General features: G+C 35.9%; 1 protein-coding gene across 2 annotated transcripts in view; it reads right to left on the minus strand.

The window, feature by feature from the left end:
• The window catches only part of LOC128663449 (uncharacterized), a 236,922-nt gene that overhangs the window by 12,776 nt on the left and 205,104 nt on the right, over positions 1 to 19,042 (minus strand). For both annotated transcript variants that reach the window (XM_053717777.1, XM_053717778.1), the window contains 4 exons: positions 15,470 to 15,520; positions 6,054 to 6,096; positions 2,670 to 2,817; positions 950 to 1,123 (listed from right to left, as the gene is read on the minus strand). In XM_053717777.1, the coding sequence (XP_053573752.1) occupies positions 950 to 1,123; positions 2,670 to 2,817; positions 6,054 to 6,096; positions 15,470 to 15,492 (388 nt within the window). In that variant the 5' untranslated portion in view covers positions 15,493 to 15,520. The remainder of the gene's footprint in view (positions 1 to 949; positions 1,124 to 2,669; positions 2,818 to 6,053; positions 6,097 to 15,469; positions 15,521 to 19,042) is intronic.

A 19,042-nucleotide genomic window follows, 5' to 3' on the forward strand; every position in this document is an offset into this window, starting at 1 on the left:
ATATATATATATATATATATATATATATATGCATATATACATTTTATATATATATATATATGTAATGCTATATTTAAATAGACTAAATAATAAATAGGTTTTCATTAGAAATGTGCACAGATGATACATTTGTTTGTTTTGCAAAATTTTGGTCGAATTACCTTCATGTGGACATTTGCTTTGGACGGATATTGTATTTGTCCCTGTTATTTTCAATGGGAACAACAAAAATATACAACTTATTTTATCAGAACTCTTGCATTATTGAATCCAAACAATTAAAAGAACCTATATTTCAATAGTAACAGAACATACAACTCACTGATTTAATCTGAGTCAATCACTAGTTCACAGAAGTATAGAAGTCACAGAACTGCACATAGCAATAGCTCTAGTCAAAGTGATTAAAATGTCTGTGCTTCCTCTAGTCTCCCACCTACATACGCTAAGTTAAGGCTTGATTGTACAAGCCTGTATGACTGAAATACAACATTTAGTGCCTGACTGGCTATCCCTAACATCAATCATTAGCAATGCTATGGCAGAATTGTACAAGAGACGATAAACACATGAATGGTTAGATTCCCTGTCAATTGCTGCAAACAAAGGAGCTGATTATCCGTACACTATAGCTCCTTGTCCACCATTCCTGCACCTTTTTTTTTTGGAGCCAAAATAAATAAACAAATTGATTTGATCAAGCAATCATTAGTTCCTCATCCGTTTCTTCCAATAATGCATTTGGCTGTTTGTGTATCATGCGACTCCCCAAATCAGCAAAACAAATTTACATTCATCCGAGGCCTGAATGCACAAATCTGTTTTTTAATACTATTTAATTAATTTAACATTTGGAATTTTTTAAATGCCAATGATAAAACAAATAAGGACATTAGTATTAGTGTATTATTAAACAATTAAAAGCAATAAAAAATACATTGTAACTAACCTTTGTTCTCCGTAGGACCTTGTAACTCTTTGGCCAAAAGTTTGTTGTGTTCCAATACAATCCATTTGTTTAATGTGTCACGAATGGGTGATTCTTGACTTGTTTCTTTTTTATATACTTCATTACCTCCTTCAAACCTATTGTTGTCTTCTTGAAATGATATATATGAGAGATCTGAAATAAAAATAGCAAGTTGATTATGTAATTATTAATTGTACAGAGGCTAAAATATACATTATATGAACTCTGAAATAATTGCTTCATTGAGGAATAAATAGTTATTTACCTAAAACATAGATGTAAAAAAAATAATTGTACATAAAGACATTTTTTTATTTTTTATTTTAACATTATTAAAATAATCGTCTGTTGGGTTTGTCACCTCACACTTCTGTATATCTAATTTTGTCATTTTGCTTGCGCAGGTTTTAATTTGGTTTTTAAATTCAAGACCATTTTGATAAAAAAAATAATAATAATCTCATTATCGGGTGGTTTCTGAGTTTAACACCATGTAAACTCAATACTTATGTATTTTGCTGCACCAAAAATTTGAATATTTTCAGATTTGAAGACTTTAAAGAAACATATTGTTTGTTTTGAAAGGTATTTCTGCTGTTGTATGTCTTTTTTTTAACATTTACGTTTTCAGATATGATAGCTTTCATTTTCACATCAAAAGCCATGCTTGCTTTCTGGTTTAATTTATAATTATACATATAGCTCAAATAGCACTTTCATAATTGTGATCATAAGAATTTTCTTGCTTACAATTAAATGTCGAATATTTAAAAAAAATGTAAAATGGTATATGAAATTGCAAAGCATACATATATCATGAATTAATATTATTAGTTAAAGGGACACTGAATCCAATTTTTTTCTTTTGTGATTCAGATAGAGCATGAAATTTTAAGCAACTTTCTAATCTACTCCTATTATCAAATGTTCTTTATTCTCTTGGTATCTTTATTTGAAATGCAAGAATGTAAGTTTAGATGCCGGCCCATTTTTGGTGAACAACCTGGGTTGTCCTTGCTGATTGGTGGATAAATTCATCCACCAATAAAAAAAGTGCTGTCCGGAGGTCTGAACCAAAAAAAACTTAGTTGCCTTCTTTTTCAAATAAAGATAGGAAGAGAACGAAGAAAAATTGATAATAGGAGTGAATTAGAAAGTTGCATAAAATTGCATGCTTTATCTGAATCACAAAAGAAAAAAAATGAGTTCAGTGTCCCTTTAAATAAAAAAAAATCTGCATTCAAATATTTAAGACCATCATAATTAATACTGTCAATAAGCTGCCATGTTTTCTTTTTAATTTTGTTATTTTAGGAAATGTTTATTTTATTATGTTTTTGAAACTTTTTTTTAAAGGAGAGGTTTGCTGAATATTTCTGACAAAAAAAAATCTTATAATGAAGGGAGGCCAAAAACAGGTAAGACTGTACTGATCTTTATAAATAAATTTCTTTGTAAATTACCTCATGTTGAGAGAGTTTTTTTTTTTTAATAACCTAAATAATAGCTACCTTCAAAGTTTATAAAATATGAGAATAAGTATGAATAATCAGAAGCCCCTGTAATCCCAAGGGTCACCGTGTAATTAAAAGTAACTGCGTATCACTGTAAAAAAAAAACAACATTGAAAAAATGCCATATTATCATCATTATATCTTTTTCTGTCAATATTATTATTATTTTTTAAACAAAAAGTTACCTTTCGAATCAAATTTGTTTAACATATCCAGAAAATATCTTTCAGGCACAAATGGCTTGTATTGTAATTCAAAATCCTCCCGTAGCGATATATATGGTGGCGTAGCGTAAGTGATATCTTTTGGTACTTCCCAATACGAGATTACATTCTGTGTTCAAACAAATTAAGAAATATATTAATCTGAAAACAGTGATTTTCTAGATGCACTAGATACTCAAGTTTGCAATTCTGTCTACCCTTAATTGAATTCAATGATTTTCTCCATATTGTCATTTTTTACTGTCAACATTTACTAAATATACAACTTCTTGAAAACTGATTTAAACCCTTTTTTTTCTTTTACTTATTTATGATGCTTTAAAGGGACACTAAACCCAAACTTTTTCATTCATGATTCATGTAGAGAATACAATTTTAAACTATATTCCAATTTACTTCTATTATCTAATTTGCTTCATTTTTTAGATATCCTTTGTTGAAGAAATAGCAATGCACATGGGTGAGTCAATCACACAAGACATTTATGTGCAGCCACCAATCAGCAGCTACTGAGCCTATCTAGATATGCTTTTCAGCACAGAATATCAAGAGAATTAAGCAAATTAGATAATAGAACTAAATTAGAAAGTTGTTTAAAATTGCCCGCTCATTCTAAATCATGAAAGAAAAAAAAATGGGTTTCATGTCCCTTTAACATCTTTACCTATTCAATTTTATTAAATATTAAAATAGTACCGGGGGGTTCCAAACAAAAAAAATAAAAAAAAATACATATTCCACTAAATGGTGTGGAATCAAACTAGGGGCTCCATAATAGGGCCAGCCTCTCTTTTTGAGAGAGATAGGTCAGTGCATCTGCATGTAATTGCTTGATGACATCATTATGCACTACAAGTTGACACCATCATGTATCACTATGAACTGGCAGCTCATATAACTAACAAGAAATCTGGTCCATTGATCATAGGCTACTAGAGCATGACAGTAAAAAAGATAATGTATTTGAGTCATCATTCAAATTCAAGAGGTTAAGTTTCCATTAAGGAGGTTTAGTGTAAAAAAATAACATATTTATTTGCAATACTTTTTTTTTTTTTACTTAACACATTCTATAAACATATCTATAGGTAAGGATGCCACCTTTCTTGGAAAAAATACTGGCCATGCTAATTAGCATACATTTGCTAATAATTATGATACATAATATAACTCAGAAACTAAAGCTGCAAGGACTTGACTTTAAATAAATGTTTGTTTATAATTAGTTTCCAACATACTCAGTAGAAGTTGCACAATGACAGGGGCTTCATATTAACATGCATTTTCTACATTGACATGAACCTTAAAAATACCAGCTGAGTGGTAACCTTAACTACAGGCCCAAAAAGTCTGCCCATATTTCCTATAAAGTAAAATATTAATCAGTCCATAGGCTAGCCTTTTGCTTATTCAAGGCGTTCTTGTACTCCAGAGTTTGTCTTTACCACCTCTAAAGGAAGTTTATTCCATGGGGTAAATTTATCTAATGTCCGGCGGACATGATTCACTGCAGCGAATCCTGCCCGCCCGGCATCGCTAAATGCCAACAGCATACGCTGTCAGCATTTAACATTGCACAAACATTTCTGGTAAAATGCTTGTGCAATTCCGGCTTCTGCACATTCACGGCCAAGCGGTCGATAGCAGGGGGTGTCAATCATCCCAATCGTATCTGATCGGGATGATTGCAGTTTGTCACCTTAGAAGTGGCAGACGAGTTAAGGAGCAGCGGTCATACAACCACTGCTTCTTAACTGCCATTTCCGGCGAGCCAGAAGCTTCGGGGGTAGATTGCAGCATCTGCTGCTTGGTAAATCTACCCCTATAAATCAACCACCTTTTCTGTGAAGAAATGCTCCCACAAATTACTCCTGAACCTACTAGCCTTCAATGTGAGATCATGACCCCTTGTTTTGGTGTTGATATTTTTGTGAAAAATAATTTTAGCCTCAGCTTTATTAAGTTTCTAAATATACTTTAAACTTTCTATCATATTAACTCTCTTATTTAAGCTATACAAATTTAACGGGACATAAAACCCAAAAATATCTTATATGTATATAAAAATATCTTTCATGATTTATATAGAGTGCACAATTTTTAACAACTTTTCAGTTTACTTCTATTATCAAATTTGCTTTGCTTACTTGCTATCCTTTGCTGAAAAGCATACTTAGGTAGGCTCAGGAGCAGCAATCTGCTACTGGGAGCTATCTGCTGATTGGTGGCTGCACTTATATGCCTGTTGTCATTGGCTCACCTGTAGTGTTCAGCTAACTCCCAGTAGTGCTCTGTTGCTCCTTCAACAATTGATACCAAGAGAATGAAGCAAATCTGATAATGGTAGTAAATTGGAAAGTTGTTGAAAAATGTATGCTCTTTCTGAATCTCAAACAATAAATAAATTGGGTTTTATGTTCCTTTAAAGGGACACTGAACCCACATTTTTTCTTTCATGATTTAGATCATGCAATTTTAAGCAACTTTCTAATTTACTCCTATTATCAATCTGAAGACTCGCCAGAAACACGGGCCGTCAAGCTCCTTACGGAGCTTTATAGATAGGCCCCATTGTCTCAAACACTGTTGCAAACACTTCTGCCCTAGAGTGCTAAAGACATGTGCATGCTCTAGAGCTCCATAGGTTTACTCCTCAAAGGACACAAAGAAACTGAAGCAAAATAATAATCATAGTAAATTGGAAGATTGTTTAAAGGGGCAGTAAACCTACAAAATAATGTTATATAATTCTGCACATAGTGCAGAACTATATAACATTATCTTAGCGCAAACTTTATGCAACATAATATTGCAGCTAAAATTTGATTATAAAAGAGGATTTTTCAGACCGTTGCTCTACTGAGTGGGTCTGGTTTTCCCCTTTAGCTCATCTGGGCAGCTGTCTAGTCACAGCCTGGCCCGATCGCGCCATTACACTCAATGATAGCTTCCGCTATCAGACAGAGCAGGAGTGAGCTACATTGAGTGTAATGGCGCCGGGCTGTGACTAGACAGCTGCCCAGATGCTCTCAGTGGGAAAACCAGAACTGCTCAGTATAAAGCAAGAGTGACAGTCTGAAAAATCCTCTTTTATAATCAACTTTTAGCTGGAATATTATGTTGCATAAAGTTTGCACTAAGATAATGTTATATAATTCTGCACTATGTGCAGAATTATATAACATTATTTTGTAGGTTTACTGCCCCTTTAAAATTGAGCCCTCTATCTAAACAATGAAAGTTTAATTTTGACTTTAATGGCCCTTTAAATATTATACTGTTTATATAAATAACCTTTCATCATATCACTCAATAAAACTTTGCAAATAATATTGACATTCTTACCTGAAGCCAAAGATCACTTTCTTGGATTGGCCCTCCAGTTTCACTAGAGTGACAAAAATATATTTAATTATTATTATTTATTAATTCAAACATTTGTTAACTCAAAACTGTTTTATCTAAAAATGCAAGTATACCAAAAAGCACTTTAAACATTTAACATATTTAGCAAGGTCAGTATATCAGGACTATACAACTGAATAGTGACGGTTTTCCTGAACAAGTTTCTGTGAATTAATTTATTCTTAAAGGCACATTGAGTAATTTACATCTTTGAATAGAAACATATTTGCAATACAGGTGGCTCTTGGTTTACACCGGTTTAATTTGCGCCGTTTCAGAATAACAACCTTTTTTTTAAGTCATGCGACTGCTAATGAAAAGCATTGAAAAGCAGTGCACTAATTTAAAATAGCCTGTCCGCTTGTGTTGCAGCAAAGTTATGCAATTTAGCAGACTGAAATTAATCTGTGTACACAGAACAGACCTTAGCTATCGAGCAGCTTTCAAGCAACAAGATCTAGCAGCCACTTCCCTATTATCTTCCTGTCCAGCTGCTTGAGGTGAGGGTGCCTAACTGCCTATTAATCACTCCAGATTGAAATGCATAGAATAGGTGCAGACCTAATATTATCTAACATGCTAACAATGCAGAGAACTGTTTGCAGAAAAATGCAAGTAAAAAAAGGTTTTGTTCATTAAACTTAGTTTGATGATACAGTCTGTTGTGTGATTATTTATAATGCTGTTTAGCATTTAAAGCTTTAAAAATAATGTATTAGGTGTTACTTATGACAATTTTGAGAGGGGCCTGGAATCTAACTCCCTCACTTCCCATTGACTTACATTATAAACTGGGTTTCAATTTACAACAGTTTCAATTTACAACCATTCCTTCTGGAACCTAACCCCAGTGTAAACCGAGGGCTACCTGTATACATGTATTAGTAAAAATGCTTCTAGTTTAGTATGACATTTTTCTTTACACATGCATGTGAAGCATATCTGGTATTCTCAGTGCACCACCATTTTAAATACTGCAGCTGCTCAGAGTGCCAGTGGGGTTTGTATAATGTTAGCAATTATCAAATTGAGTCATTAACAGATGGTACAAGCACCTTAGGTTCTCTAAGCAAGTGCTGTGTTTAAAATGCTGGTGCATAGTGCATATTTACCTGGCTTAATGCTCACCTAAAAACAAGTGCACTAATAATTTGGGGGCTGATTACCTATTCCTCACAAGGTCATAAGTGGTTTTTCACACTGACCCTCACAGGGCTGCCCTGATGGAATTATCTTAAAAAGGGGGCAGTCCATGTGAGTCGCAAGATGACTCCTATTGAAATTAATGGAGCTCGCTGAAAAGTTAAACTTCTTTGTGTAAGGTGAAGTTAGCAGTAAGTAGGGGCTGCATTTTAAAAATTAAATCCTGCAGCCAATATAAATCACTTTACACTGCTTTCTGCATATAGCATCTTACAATCGCCTCTATTTTCTTATGTATGTGTTTTTCTTTTAGGATATAAATATTTTGATAAAAGCTTGCAAGACAAAACAGTAAGATCTGTGTTGAAATGTTTAGAGAATTACCCTGGGATTTTTGGTGATGAATTTTGTTACGATTTTTGATGCACCTTAACAATACAATTTTTTGCCTGCGTATTTTTATGTAAATAATTCAATTATTCGTTTTGTATGATTTTTAAATTATGAATTTAATTGTGCGCTTTTGTAATGTATGGATCTCCTTCTCATACAAAAATGCAGTATTCGCCCCTTAGGAAGACACCCTGTTTTCAAGGTAAAAAGTGGCATTTAGATCATTCCTCTAGGGAAAAGAATAACTGCTGAGCATTTTTATAGAATCTCTATAAATATTTAATAGCCCTTTAAACTTTAGTTCAATGGTAAAAATAAAGAACTATATATATATATATATATATATATATATATATATATATATATATATATATATATATATATATATATATATATACTATATCTAGAACAGCTAAAAAAAGATTAAAATATGTTTTTTGATACAAATGTTCAATTATTAAATCCAACGAGCATCTTTTGCTGGTCCACTCTTATTAGTTATATTATGAGTATCATTTGTATTAATTTAAAATAAATGAATAAATTAATACAAATGTGTTATTTTGTGAAGATATAATTTGTAACAAGATCAATAACTTAAGAATATATACTGCTTATGCTGAATTGAACAATTATCCCCATTAGGTGCCCATTTTCCATTACTTAGGGATATAAAACAACCTGTAATTACTTTTCTTTAGTCTTGCAACAAATGCGCATGTCAATAAAAACTTTAATTGTTTCTAATTACCTCTACTAAGTCAAATTAGCTAAAAATATGTGGCAGGGGCATGTGAATTCTAGTGTGCACTTTCAATTCTCAGAAGTGGAAAACCCCCAATTTTAGAATTACATTACATGAAAAAGAGGTGAAATAATTTAATGAACCTATACTGCAAAGAATTTTTAAAGGGCCATTACAGTTGAAAAATGACATGTTATTATTCATTAAAGCATGTAATTTTAATATTGACGACCCTGCACCGTTTAACCCCAGCAAAGGACTGTTGGTCCGAAGCAAAAAACGCTATGGATCGAATCAGCAGATTAGGTCAGTGGCAGTTTCCGCTCAGGCCGAGCACTGCTCTGTGGGTCCCAAGCAGCACTTCTACTGTGTCTTTAACTTCTTTTTAGGGCGTAAACACATAGAGGTGCAGGGTCACAAGTTTTAAGATTGTAATTTTAAAACTGTAATAAATTAGAACATGTCATTTTTGTTTACTATAATGGGCCTATAAGACACATGATAACATTAGAAAGCATAGTACAGGAGGAGGCGGAGCCAGCGCTCAACAATGGCGGCTGCACTTTAAGTGAGCTCTCGCCTTTGAGCCATGTAATTACGAATTGAAAGGACTTATACCCTATTCCAGCTCTCACAACTATTGCGGACTGTGTGCTGGCTGCGGTCATTACCTCACCGCAAAAGGAAGAAGATCCCAGAAGCCCCGGATTGTCGGCATCTCTAAAACAGGGATTAGGCCGCATATCAATACCGCGAAACCACGGAGCAGCGAGTGCGCAAAGGAAAATAGACGGACCACAGCTAAATTACCTGATCGCACTCAGCTGCAGCATAGGGGCAGATAGGAGACTTCAGAGCATCTTGAGCCTGGACCCGGTTGACCCCGGACACGCACCAGGGAAACAGGTGAGACCGCGCTTCACGCTGACAGCGCAACAAGTAATTCACACACAATTCTGCATAATACCACAGAGCTGGAGGGGTCATAAATCTAACGATAGCTACATCTTTAAGCCCATAATCATAGCAAAATATATTTGGGGGCAGGCAAGACAAAACAAGAGACTGTCTATATCCCTAACTGCATAGGAAGAGCCTCTAGGGGGGTGAAAACGCAGAATGTCACCAAAGAAGGGAAAGATAAAGGAAATACAGGGGAAAACTGCCCTTACCAAAACACCTTCAGTTAATAATTTTTTTAAATCTCTGGATCAGCCCAACTCCTCTAATAAACAACCAGCTGCTATAAACCTGCAGGACACAGCGTTATCCTCAGAATCTGAGGAGGACAGTGCCCCAGAGGTAATGACCATCCCAAAAGCCCTTTTTAACTCCTTACCATCAAAAAAGGATTTCTCATCCTTAATTTCACAAGTGAAACAGTGCATAAGGGATGAATTACTGGGAATTAAAAAAGATCTCAATGACCTGGGTCACAGGATAGAAAAAATAGAGACTGATCAAGATTCACAGGCCACAACCATTACAGAAGTTCACACCCAAATGCTGAAACAAGGAGATTACATTCAAGACCTTGAAAATCGAATTGATGACATTGAGAATCGCAGTCGGAGGCAAAATATCAGATTTAGAGGGATCCCTGAAAACATTGAGGCTGCAGAACTGGAAAGTTTACCTACAGGGCTTATTCACTTTTCTTAGGGGAGAGGAAACAGCTGACATAGTGGAGATTGGACAGGTTCACAGACAGAGCCTTACGCCTAAACCACTTGACACTCAACCGCCAAGAGATGTTATAGCAAAAATTTACAAAGTATGCAGTTAAGGAAGAAATCATGAAGCTGGCGAGGGCAAAACAACCAATTAAATACGATGGCGCCAACCTGCAATTATTCCCAGACCTTTCGGTAAGAACATTACAAAAAAGAAAAGAACTAGCCCCTTTTACAAGTTTGCTTAGAAAGCAGAACATAGTTTACAGGTGGGGATTCCCATTTCACCTGCTGATTAGCTGGAAAGGAACCAGGATAGCATGCAGGTCATGGGAGGAAATCCCGGAAATCTGCAAGACCCTAGATCTTCCAGTACCTCCACCTCCTGAACTTCCTTCTCAGGCAGATCACCGAACGACACAGCGCCTTATGGATCCTCTTCCACAGAGACCGGAATGGCAGAGATCTCAATCAAAAAAACCACGTAGACAAGCCATGACCTCAAATAACACTCCTGGAGAGGGGACTTGAACAAATACGTCACATATCCTTTTCTTTTTCTGATTGTGTGCTGTTTTTTGTATCTCCACGATGCAGTTTGCTATGTGTTTTTTCCTTCTCTTTTAGGTGCAAGTAAGGGTGTCTTGAGATGTGGACACACCCTATCATTCTGAACTGTGCTTGACACCCTACATATTCAACAGGACAATGATATTCTCCCCTCAGGTGGAAATATAAAGGGGTAGTATCTATGTCTAGTTTAAATTACATATTTTGCTATCGTAGTACTACAAGTTTTTACATGGCAAAGAGGAAATGTTTCCTCAGTTTCATAATGTTACGATCTTTTACTGTTCATACTAATATAATTTTTAATAGTTTGATTATGTTTAGTTTTGAAGGTTTGTTTTACTGTTTTGGTTGCAGATACAGGACTCGTCTTAATGAGCAGGTCTTACAAGTGCTATAATATCCCTACCCAAATGCATGATACACAAGGGAAAACAATAACTATAATTTCACAAAACACAAAAGGACTTAACTACTGCCCGGCAAGAGGAGGGCGGCTCTGAGGGACATACAAAATAGGGGGGGAAATATAGTAATGCTGCAGGAAACTCACTTCAAGCTAGGTAAAATCCCTAAATATTTTTCCTCACATTTTACCCAACACTTTCACTGCCCTAACACAATTAAGAAGACTAACGGTGTGAGCATACTCCTTAGCAAATCCCTGCCATTCACACTACTAAACTCAGACAAAGATAAAGAGGGTAGATATCTCTGTCTAGTGGGCCTTTTATTCGGCAAGCCAATCACTTTGGTAAATTTATATGTGCCTAACAAAAATCAGGACTCCTTTATACAAAAAATTACCTCCAAACTAATACCTTTGATAAAGGGGCCTCTCATAATAGCTGGGGATCTTAATGTTACTCTTAATCCGCAAATAGACTGTTCCACCTCTGTTTCTAGGGTCCCTCAGGCAGCACTTGCATCTATCTGGCAAAACCTCAAGTTATTAACATTACATGACTCTTGGAGATATTTACACCCGGGGATAAGGGGACTTCACATTTTTCTCCCATCCACAAAAAACATACTCCAGGTTGGATTATATACTAGTAGACCACATGGCACTCACATGGGTAGCTGGTGCAGATATCAAACACACTACCTGGTCGGATCACTCTATGACGACCTGTGACCTGCAATGGCCATCAGCGCCCTCTACAGCTTTTCATTGGAAACTAGACGAATCTATCCTTCTCGACTCTGACTCTAAAGAAAAATTATTTCAGCTCCTAGATTCCTATTTCACTATAAATGATAATAAAGAAGTAGATTTGGGTACGGTATGGGAAGCCCACAAAAGTTACATTAGGGGGGAATTAATAAAATTAAAAGCTCAAAAAAATAAAAAAGACAGACAAGAATATAACTCTATAGCCCAAAGAGTATTAGAACTAGATTACCTCCACAAGACACAGCCGACTAATGAGAGTATTTTAAGTCAACTTAACGAATATAGATCCAAGCTAAACAAACACCTACATATGAGGGCACAAAAACAACACCTCTACTCCCAACAAAGATTTTATAGTGAAGGGAATAAGGCAGGTAAACTATTAGCTAAGGCACTGAAAAAACAAAAGGCTAAATCTTATGTACATTCCCTCACCAACGATACAGGGAAACATATTGAAGACACGGCTGGTATAGCGGATTTATTTAAACAATTCTATCATCACCTATATAATCTATACCCGGGTAGGGATCAAACAATTCATAAGAAGGCATGTGAGGACTTCCTGCAGGGTATTCCGGTGCCCATGGTACCGGAGGACATGCTGGAACCACTTACACTTCCAATTTCGGAATTAGAGGTTAAGGAGGCTATCAAGAACCTAAAAATAAATAAGGCCCCGGGCCCTGATGGTTTCTCGGGTCTATATTACAAGGTTTTCTCTGATCTTCTCTCCCCATATCTGACATGCCTGTTCAATCTCATCCCAGACCAAATTCACTTTCCAAATTCAATGCTACAGGCACATATCTCAGTATTACCCAAGCCAGGGAAAAATCCGGATGTTCCTGCAAACTTCAGGCCGATTTCTTTATTGAACGTCGACCTGAAGCTATATGCAAAGATTCTGGCAACCAGGATGAATCGCATTCTACCTATAATAATAAATCAGGACCAAGTAGGTTTTGTGCCGCAGAGAGAGGCAAAAGACAACACTATTAAAGCACTAGACCTTTTAGAACACATACAGACTAATAATATCCCAGCCATTTACTTATCTACGGATGCCGAAAAAGCCTTTGACCGTTTAGACTGGACATTTCTACAATCCACACTATACCATTTTGGCCTCCCTGACAAATTTATAAAACAAGTTGATGCCCTTTATCAATCACCGACAGCCCAGATCAAAGTCACTGGTTCCCTTTCTGAGCCGTTTGAAATTCGGAACGGTTCTAGACAAGGATGCCCTTTATCCCCCCTACTGTTTATATTATCCCTAGAACCACTGGCCATTAAAATACGACTAAACCCCAAAATTAGTGGAATATCGATAAACAGGGAAGCATATAAATTGGCAATATTCGTGGACGATATCCTAATGACCCTTACTAACCCAACCTTGTCTCTCTCTGCGGTACTGGAGGAACTATCCAGATTTGGGCAGGTATCTAATTTTTTGGTGAACCTTAAGAAATCGGAACTACTCACCCTGAATGTATCCCAGAAGACCATATCCGAAATCTTACAAATTTGTCCTTTTAGACTGCAAAAAGAATCCTTAAAATATTTAGGCCTCCACATCTCCCCAGACCCTTCCACACTAAGAAAACTAAATTATGGCAAATTGATAGGAGAATTCAAACAGCTCACCTCAAATTGGCTACCTAAACATCTATCCTGGCTGGGGAGAATACAAGCGGTAAAAATGACACTCCTACCAAAAGCACTGTACTTGTTACAAACCTTGCCTCTGAAAGGGGCATTACACGATATTCATACTCTACAAGCCATTATCAATGACTACATATGGAGACGTAGACCCCCCAGGATAAACAAACAAACTTTATACACACCAACTATAGAAGGGGGGTTGGGGGTTCCAGACTTGATAACTTATAAGCAAGCAATATCCTTACAAAAAGTGGTCGAAATGACCTCTAGTGCAGTTAATTGTAAGAAATGGACACAACTGGCAAATGACTTGACAAACACAAATAACTTGGGAGTTCTATGTTGGAACCCAGAGGTAGCACATAAATCTACAGTTTCACGATCTTCTATCATAAACATGACATGGTTAGACTGGACCTACTTGCGCAAAAAATTCCCCACATTGTCAACCAAATACTCTCCTTTATGCACCCTTCTAAACCTTCAGGAATTTTCTGTAGGTGGAGAAGCCCGAAAAGTAACTACAACCGAATTTTCTAGAGCACTTCCCATATATCTTTTAACCCATAATGGGAAACCCCTGCCCAAGGCTCAGATAGAACACTTAGGAGATGGTTTTCTGAAACCATGGATAAGATATCCTCAAATGTACCACTTCATACACAGACATAAACATAGCAACAGCTTGACACGTGAGCTCACCATGTTCGAAAAAATCTGCGTTAGTGACACAGTTCCCAAGAGACTCATATCCATTATATATAAATTGCTCTTGAGCTGCAAAAATCCTGCACTACCTGGTTATGTTGCAGGCTGGGATAGGGAACTGGGGTCCCAAACATCAAGTAAAACATGGAAGACAAGATTTAACGTGTTGGCAAAATCAGCCCACTCTTACAAAGCTCTAGAAACGAACATCAAGATCATGATGCGTTGGTATCTAACCCCCACAAGAATTCAATACATGTTTAGTAAGGCTAATGACAAATGCTGGAGGGGTTGTGGGCAGAAAGGGACTTTCTCACACATCTGGTGGCAGTGCAGCAGGCTAGTACCCTTCTGGGAAAAGATAGAACACAATATCAACTCCATTTTAGGCCTACAACTGTCTCTTAACACAGACATAACACTACTTAATGAAAAACCTCTGATAACATGTAAGGTAAGGAAACACCTCTTCCAAATTTTACTTAACTCAGCAAAACAGCTGATTCCAAGAAAGTGGAAAACGCCCATTATTCCCTCAGAGCAGGAATGGAATACGCTGGTAGATCATTGTTTATTGATGGAACGTTTTTATTATTTTAGGACAGGAAAATTAAACCTTTTTCATGATATGCTGTTCCTGTGGGAGTCCTACACACAGAAGGTAGCGGGTACGTGAAATGTATTATGTATGGTTTACTTGGTACTCCCAATAGATTAGGCGTCCTTATGTTATTAGATATGCAAAACACGTCCTACGACCTGATCCCTGATATGCTGCAACCAATGTTATGTGTTTTTGTTTTTGTACTGTTCATGATTGATTGTTTTGATGTTAAATTACCTTGAAAAGACACATTTATCTGATTCATATGGGGTCAATGACCAATGAAGACATGGACATTACTTGTGATAACTCTCCTAGAAGATGAGAGAGTGAGTTAATATCTAAATAATTGCTGGGACCTTCTGTTTGATTGGATAGGATGTCACCTGTCTTTTCATTTTCATTTTTAATGTACAAATGCTACACATGTTTTCTTATTGATAATTGTCTCAATAATAAAAAAAAAAAAAAAAAAAAAAAAAAAGAAAGCATAGTACAGAAGGACTGTGTTGTATTTTGTGCTTCAGGCACTGATAAGCTTAGAGTATTATATTCTAGGAAAGTGTGTGTCATAACATGCTAATTCTGTATTCAATCCATTGTACAATACAGTTAACTCTCTTTATTCTGGTTGCCTGGTCAGGTAGTTCTGAAAAAGATAGCACTTACTGTTGATTTTTCATTAGTCTCATTGTGTTTTCCAGAGTTCAACTTTTTTATCTGTAAATTAAAAACATTCAATTATGTTTTTAATTAATTAAAAAAAAAAACAGTTTAGAGTTACTAAATTATGTATTATTGGAGGTTTTACAAATGTGTTACATTGATTATATTCTGGAGAATTAAAACAAAGTGTTACTCTACCTTAGGTTAAAGGTTATACAAATAATGAATTAGTTACAAATATTAATTATTATTCAAAAATAAGAGGGGGTGGGGGGAGAAAACAACATTGATTTTAGAGATATACATTTAGGAAAAAAAAATGGTATAATTGGTGCAGGCCCTGAAATAGGCTGCATATTACAGCTTTAAAAAGAGAGAGAGAGAGAGAACCCTTTACAGCAGGGAAGACAAACAGGGTTCTCATGGGCCACATGTGGCCCTCTGCACTAGTTTTTTACAGGCCCAGGGAAAAAGCAAAACTAAAAATGTGTGTTTTAGAGGATTCTGATGGTGGAAAAACAAGGTGGTCAAAACTCAAGAGTCCTCTAGAGGGGACAACAGTATAGAGGATATCGTGTAACCTTACTTAATCAGGCCCTGTGCCACTTAACATTTTTATGAAATATATCATTATTTGTGTGTAGAAATTAATTATGTAGCCTTGTAATTAAAGGGACATGAAACCCATACATTTTCTTTCATGATTCATATAGAGCATAGGATTGTACACAACTTTCCACTTTACTCCTATTATCTAATTTTCTTCATTCTCTTGATATCCTTTGTTGAAAAGGCAGGCTCAGAAGCTGGGTGCTTGCTGCTGATTGGGCACTGCTGATATACATCTAATTATTGGCTTACCAATGTGTTCAGCTAGCTATTAGAAGTGCATTAAACTTTCATAATTCAGGGAGAACATGCAGTACTTCTATTGTTGAATAGTAATAGTAGGTTCATAGGAGCTCTGGGATCTGCACATTTATTTAGGTCTATGTGTGCAACAATGTTGCTGCAATGTTATATACTATTGCAAACACTGCTGCCCAATAGTGTTATAGACACATGGATGCTCCTGAGATTTCCAAGATTTACCCAGACTTACAATTCAACAAAGAATACCAAGAGAATGATGTGATAATTTAATTGGAACGCTTTGTTTCTTTTTTAGTTGCATAGTCTGAATTATAAAAATGTAATATTTTGAAACCCACATTTTTTTAATTTTATTATTATGATATAAGATACAGTATTAAACAAATTTCCAATTTATTTCTATTATCACATTTTCTTCATTCTCTTGATATTTTTGTTGAAGGAGCATCAATGCACTACTAAGTGTTAGATGAGCAAATTGGGTAAATGGGTAAAGAGTTATATAAATGCTTCCACCCATCAACTGACATGTAACATCCTTGAATTAAAATCAGTACAAAATGTTGCTTAACCAAATAAATTTGTCATAAACCCAGTTATAGAAAAAAAAGTGCAATCACAGGGGGATAAAAAATCAAGATTTAAAAATATGGATTATTGTTTAGCTGTAGCCTAAAACTACCAAATGAACCAGCAGGAAAACACTTTGCAATGCCCAATGCTTGATTTGTTTGGTGAGCAGCAATCAGAAAGTATAAAGCATAATTTATGTAAGAATTTACCTGATAAATTCATTTCTTTCATATTGGCAAGAGTCCATGAACTGTGACGTAGTGACGTATGGGATATACATTCCTACCAGGAGGGGCATAGTTTCCCAAACCTCAAAATGCCTATAAATACACCTCCCACCACACCCACAATTCAGTTTAACGAATAGCCAAGAAGTGGGGTGATAAGAAAGGAGCGAAATCATCAACAAGGAATTGAAATAATTGTGCTTTATACAAAAAAGGGTGGGTCTCATGGACTCTTGCCAATATGAAAGAAATTAATTTATCAGGTAAATTCTTACATAAATTATGTTTTCTTTCATGTAATTGGCAAGGGTCCATGAGCTAGTGACGTATGGGATAACAAATACCCAAGATGTGGAACTCCACGCAAGAGTCACTAGAGAGGGAGGGATAAAAATAAAGACAGCCAATTCTGCTGAAAAATTAATCCACAACCCAAATCAAAAGTTTTAATCTTATAATGAAAAAAACTGAAAATATAAGCAGAAGAATCAAACTGAAACAGCTGCCTGAAGTATTTTTCTACCAAAAACTGCTTCTGAAGAAGAGAAAACATCAAAATGGTAGAATTTAGTAAAAATAAGCAAAGAAGACCAAGTTGCTGCTTTGCAAATCTGATCAACAGAAGCTTCATTCTTAAAAACCCAGGAAGTGGAAACTGACCTAGTAGAATGAGCCGTAATCCTCTGAGGCAGGGATTTACCTGACTCTAAATAAGCATGATGAATCAAAAGCTTTAACCAAGATGTCAAAGAAATGGCAGAAGCCTTCTGACCCTTCCTAGAACCAGAAAAGATAACAAATAGACTAGAAGTCTTTCTGAAATCTTTAGTAGCTTCAACATAATATTTCAAAGCTCTTACCACATCCAAAGAATGTAAGGATCTATCCAGAGAATTCTTAGGATTAGGACACAAAGAAGGGACAACAATTTCTCTACTAATGTTGTTGGAGTTCACAACTTTAGGTAAAAATTTAAACGAAGTCCGCAAAAACCACCTTATCCTGATGAAAAATCAAAAAAGGAGACTCACAAGAAAGAGCAGATAAATCAGAAACTCTTCTAGCAGAAGAGATGAACAACACTTTCCAAGAAAGTAATTTAATGTCAAGAGAATGCATAAGCTCAAACGGAGGAGCCTGTATAGCCTTCAAAACTAAATTAAGACTCCAAGGAGGAGAAATTGATTTAATGACAGGCTTGATACGAACCAAAGCCTGTACAAAACAATGAATATCAGGAAGTTTAGCAATTTTTCTGTGGAACAGAACAGAAAGAGCAGAGATTTGTCCTTTCAAAGAACTTGCAGACACACCCTTATCTAAACCATCCTGAAGAAACTGAAAAATTCTAGGAATTCTAAAAGAATGCCAAGAGAATTTATGAGAAGCATAAATTGATGACAGAGATAATCCGCTTCCCAATTGTCTATACCTGGGATATGGACTGCAGAAATTAGACAGGAGCTGGATTTTGCCCAAGCAAGTATCCGAGATACTTCTTTCATAGCCTGAGGACTGAGAGTCCCACCCTGATGATTGACATATGCCACAGTTGTGACATTGTCTGTCTGAAAACCAATAAACGTCTCTCTCTTCAAATAAAAGCCAAAACTGAAGAACTCTGAGAATTGCACGGAGTTCCAAAATATTGAATGGTAATCTTGCCTCTTGAGATTTCCAAACCTCAGAGATCCCCAGACAGCTTCCCAACCTAAAAGACTTGCATCTGTTGTGATCAATGTCCAGGTTGGATGAACTGAAGAGACCCGTAGAACTATACGATGGTGATCTAACCACCAAGTCAGAGATAGTTTAATATTGGGATTCAAGGATATTAAATGTGATATCCTAGAATAATCCCTGCACCATTAATTCAGCATTACAAACTGGAAAGGTTTCATAT

The sequence above is a fragment of the Bombina bombina genome, chromosome 6 (assembly GCF_027579735.1).
Source record: "Bombina bombina isolate aBomBom1 chromosome 6, aBomBom1.pri, whole genome shotgun sequence".
NCBI classification, from domain to species: domain Eukaryota; kingdom Metazoa; phylum Chordata; class Amphibia; order Anura; family Bombinatoridae; genus Bombina; species Bombina bombina.